Genomic DNA, 2,670 nt, shown 5'->3' on the forward strand with positions numbered 1-2,670 from the left:
CTTTCTTGTGCTGATGCTCTCATTTGGACTGACGAGGGACCTCATCATTTTTGCAAAAAAAACAAAAGAAGACGAACCTCATCAATGTCTAAGTGCAATGATCCAGGAGATCATAGAGATGTATTGCATGTTTTTCTTCTTCGTTAACATATGTACTTGTGATGCTGGTTTGTTGGGGCGCACATGTAATTAATTAAACCTCTAAACAATATTGTAAGAGGTTAGCAAGACTTGTCTTTTCTTTAAGTTCAACTTATTGCTTGTCATTGTTGTCTTAACACTAAACTTGGTCATGTCATTTGGAAACAGACAATATCTCATGATTTACTCCCCAATACAATCTCTCTCTCTCTCTCTCTCTCTCTCTCTGCACATTAATTGGTTTGATGAAGAACTTCTTTTAGCTTTGAGACATCACTCATCACAAGATTATAGCATGCAACAGGAGCAACCTTTTACAAGTTATGGCGAACTTATCAACCTTTGTAATATAGAAGCTTTACCATCCTGCCTTGGTTTAATTGACACAAAGTAGTACACCTGCATGCATATATTATCATGACCTGCAACTTGCTGCCCTTAATTCGAAATTTCTCCATTATTATTATTGAATGGAGATCCGGTACTAAATGTCGGAGGAACCATCACTGAAGAGGAAACCTTGAACCTCTTACTCCTCGAACCCTCCTCACTATCATCACCAAGGTTAATCCGACTACCCATCTGATTATCTGGACTATCCATCCACCCCATAATTTGGTCCATGATACTCCCTTCCCCAATTTCAGACCCTTCATAATCCACCCCTACTTGCCGTAACCCGTGGGCCCACTCGGCGCTGCAGTCCGAAATACTAGAGTTCTCCCAAGAGGAAGGCTCGGTACTAGCACTACTGTCTCCATTATTATGGGGCACTATGATGCTAGGCTGCACCACTTTCTCTATATTCTTCATATCAATTAAAGGGTTTACTGTGTTTTGGTATTGGTATTTCCTAAAGTGGAAAATACTTGCAAAAGTGAAGTGGTCACTCACCCTGCTTTTTGAGGACTTGTTATGATCACTACTCCTAGCCATGATACTTTGGAGGTTCTTGCTTAACTTGGCCTTCAAGGAAGAGAAGCTAAGCCCTGCACCACCATGGCGGCCAACGGACCCCGACACAAAACCCCCATTGGAAGCACTAGAGACCAATGGACTTGAGTTAGGGTTTGTGGCTGGACTGGGGGGCGCAAAGTTGGTGCGGGCGTTTTCGCCACGCAATGCTCTAGCAGCTTCATCATAAGCTCTTGCTGCTTCTTCAGGTGTGTCATAAGTGCCTAGCCATAGCCTCACACGTTGGGATGAGTCCTTGATCTCTGCTACCCATCTTCCTGATGGCCTTTGCCTAACCCCAACAAACCTCCGGAGTGCAGTTTTAGTGCTTGATGGTGATTTCGTCAGCATGTTTTTGTTGGTGGTGCTGGTGCTGCTGGCAATAGTGGTTTTTGTGAGTGCTTGAGGTCCTGCCATTCACAGTACAAGTATTATATCTAGGGTTTCTAGCTTAGAGCTAGGTTATTGTATGGTAATTGAGCTTTGATTAAGGGTTTTTTTCTTTTTTTTTTCTTTTTTTTTTTCTAGCTTTGCATGTGAAAAACACATGGAGTTGAGTTGTAATCATTTGGCCCTATATATAAGGTTGCTCTAAGAATTGATGAATATTGTTTACAATATAAGCATATGCCCATCTCTATTATTTTTTCTGTTTTGGACGTCATCTCCTACACAATATTTTATTCTTAACCGTGTGCATGATTTACTTCCATGCCTTAGCTTGGCTTAAGAAGTCTGACATCGGCTAGCTAGCTGATAAGCACTCCATCAATATTCTTAACCCTAGCTAGCCTTAATTGCTTTTGACGAGTCTAGATTCTGCATTTGTGTGTTTATGCTTAAAAACTAATTCTACGTTGTAATTACGGATTGTCCTGAATTATGTCATCATGAAGATGTAGTATATCGAATTTACATGTTAATTAAAATAGGGTGCATGATTTTGGATAATATAAGAGTATTGTGTATTAATTTGAGTGATCTTTACATGTACATCAAAATATCATGTGGTGTACTAGATATATTTTATAATGTCTCAGTATGTATAAGAAATTATTGATGCATTAGAACATCTCTATTGCATGTCTAAATGAGGAGCTACTGCCACTTTTAGCACTCTTTGTCACTGCTCATGCTCGAATGAGAATGAGGAGAGAAAGTCGAGTGTACTAATATCATACCAGAGTTGCTAGATTTTTTTGGACGTTTACACATGTTCTTACAAATTGAAGTAGGGGAACTGTAACATCTTGCATCGACCAACGGATAGGGGGTGATGTTCCTTATATGCACATGCTCCCCTCCCTATAGCACGAGGCCTTTTTGGAACTCACTAGCTTCGGATTCTATTGGAACTCCGAAGTTAAGCGAGTTCGGGCGAGAGTATTCCTAGGATGGATGACCCACTGGAAAGTTCTCGTGTGAGTTCTCAGAAACAAAACTGTGAGGGAATGGTAAGCCCAAAGCGCACAATATCGTGCAATGGCGGAGCGGGACTGGGATGTGACATAATGGTATCAGAGCCACTTTGCCGTGTGGTGCGAGTGTGCTAACGAGGATGTCGGGCCCCTAAGG

The 2,670-nt window shown here is 41.3% G+C and overlaps 1 protein-coding gene across 1 annotated transcript; it reads right to left on the reverse strand.

The window, feature by feature from the left end:
* Positions 1 to 579: 579 nt before the first annotated feature.
* LOC137736014 (uncharacterized) lies at positions 580 to 1,512 on the reverse strand. The gene is made up of 2 exons (XM_088683406.1): positions 1,036 to 1,512; positions 580 to 948 (listed from the first exon to the last, which is right to left on the reverse strand). Exons 1-2 carry the CDS (start codon positions 1,510 to 1,512, stop codon positions 580 to 582), a joined length of 846 nt encoding a protein of 281 aa, XP_088539532.1.
* Between the last annotated feature and the right edge of the window lie 1,158 nt (positions 1,513 to 2,670).

Source organism: Pyrus communis, chromosome 13 (assembly GCF_041283825.1).
Source record: "Pyrus communis isolate YQ-2024b chromosome 13, ASM4128382v1, whole genome shotgun sequence".
NCBI classification, from domain to species: Eukaryota; Viridiplantae; Streptophyta; class Magnoliopsida; order Rosales; family Rosaceae; genus Pyrus; species Pyrus communis.

Bases quoted from the DNA above. Each gene is read 5' to 3' on its own strand.
- LOC137736014 (XM_088683406.1), bottom strand. From the start codon at position 1,512: ATGGCAGGACCTCAAGCACTCACAAAAACCACTATTGCCAGCAGCACC. The intron at 949-1,035 runs GTGAGTGACCAC...ATTGATATGAAG, and splicing joins ACAAGTCCTCAAAAAGCAGG to AATATAGAGAAAGTGGTGCA.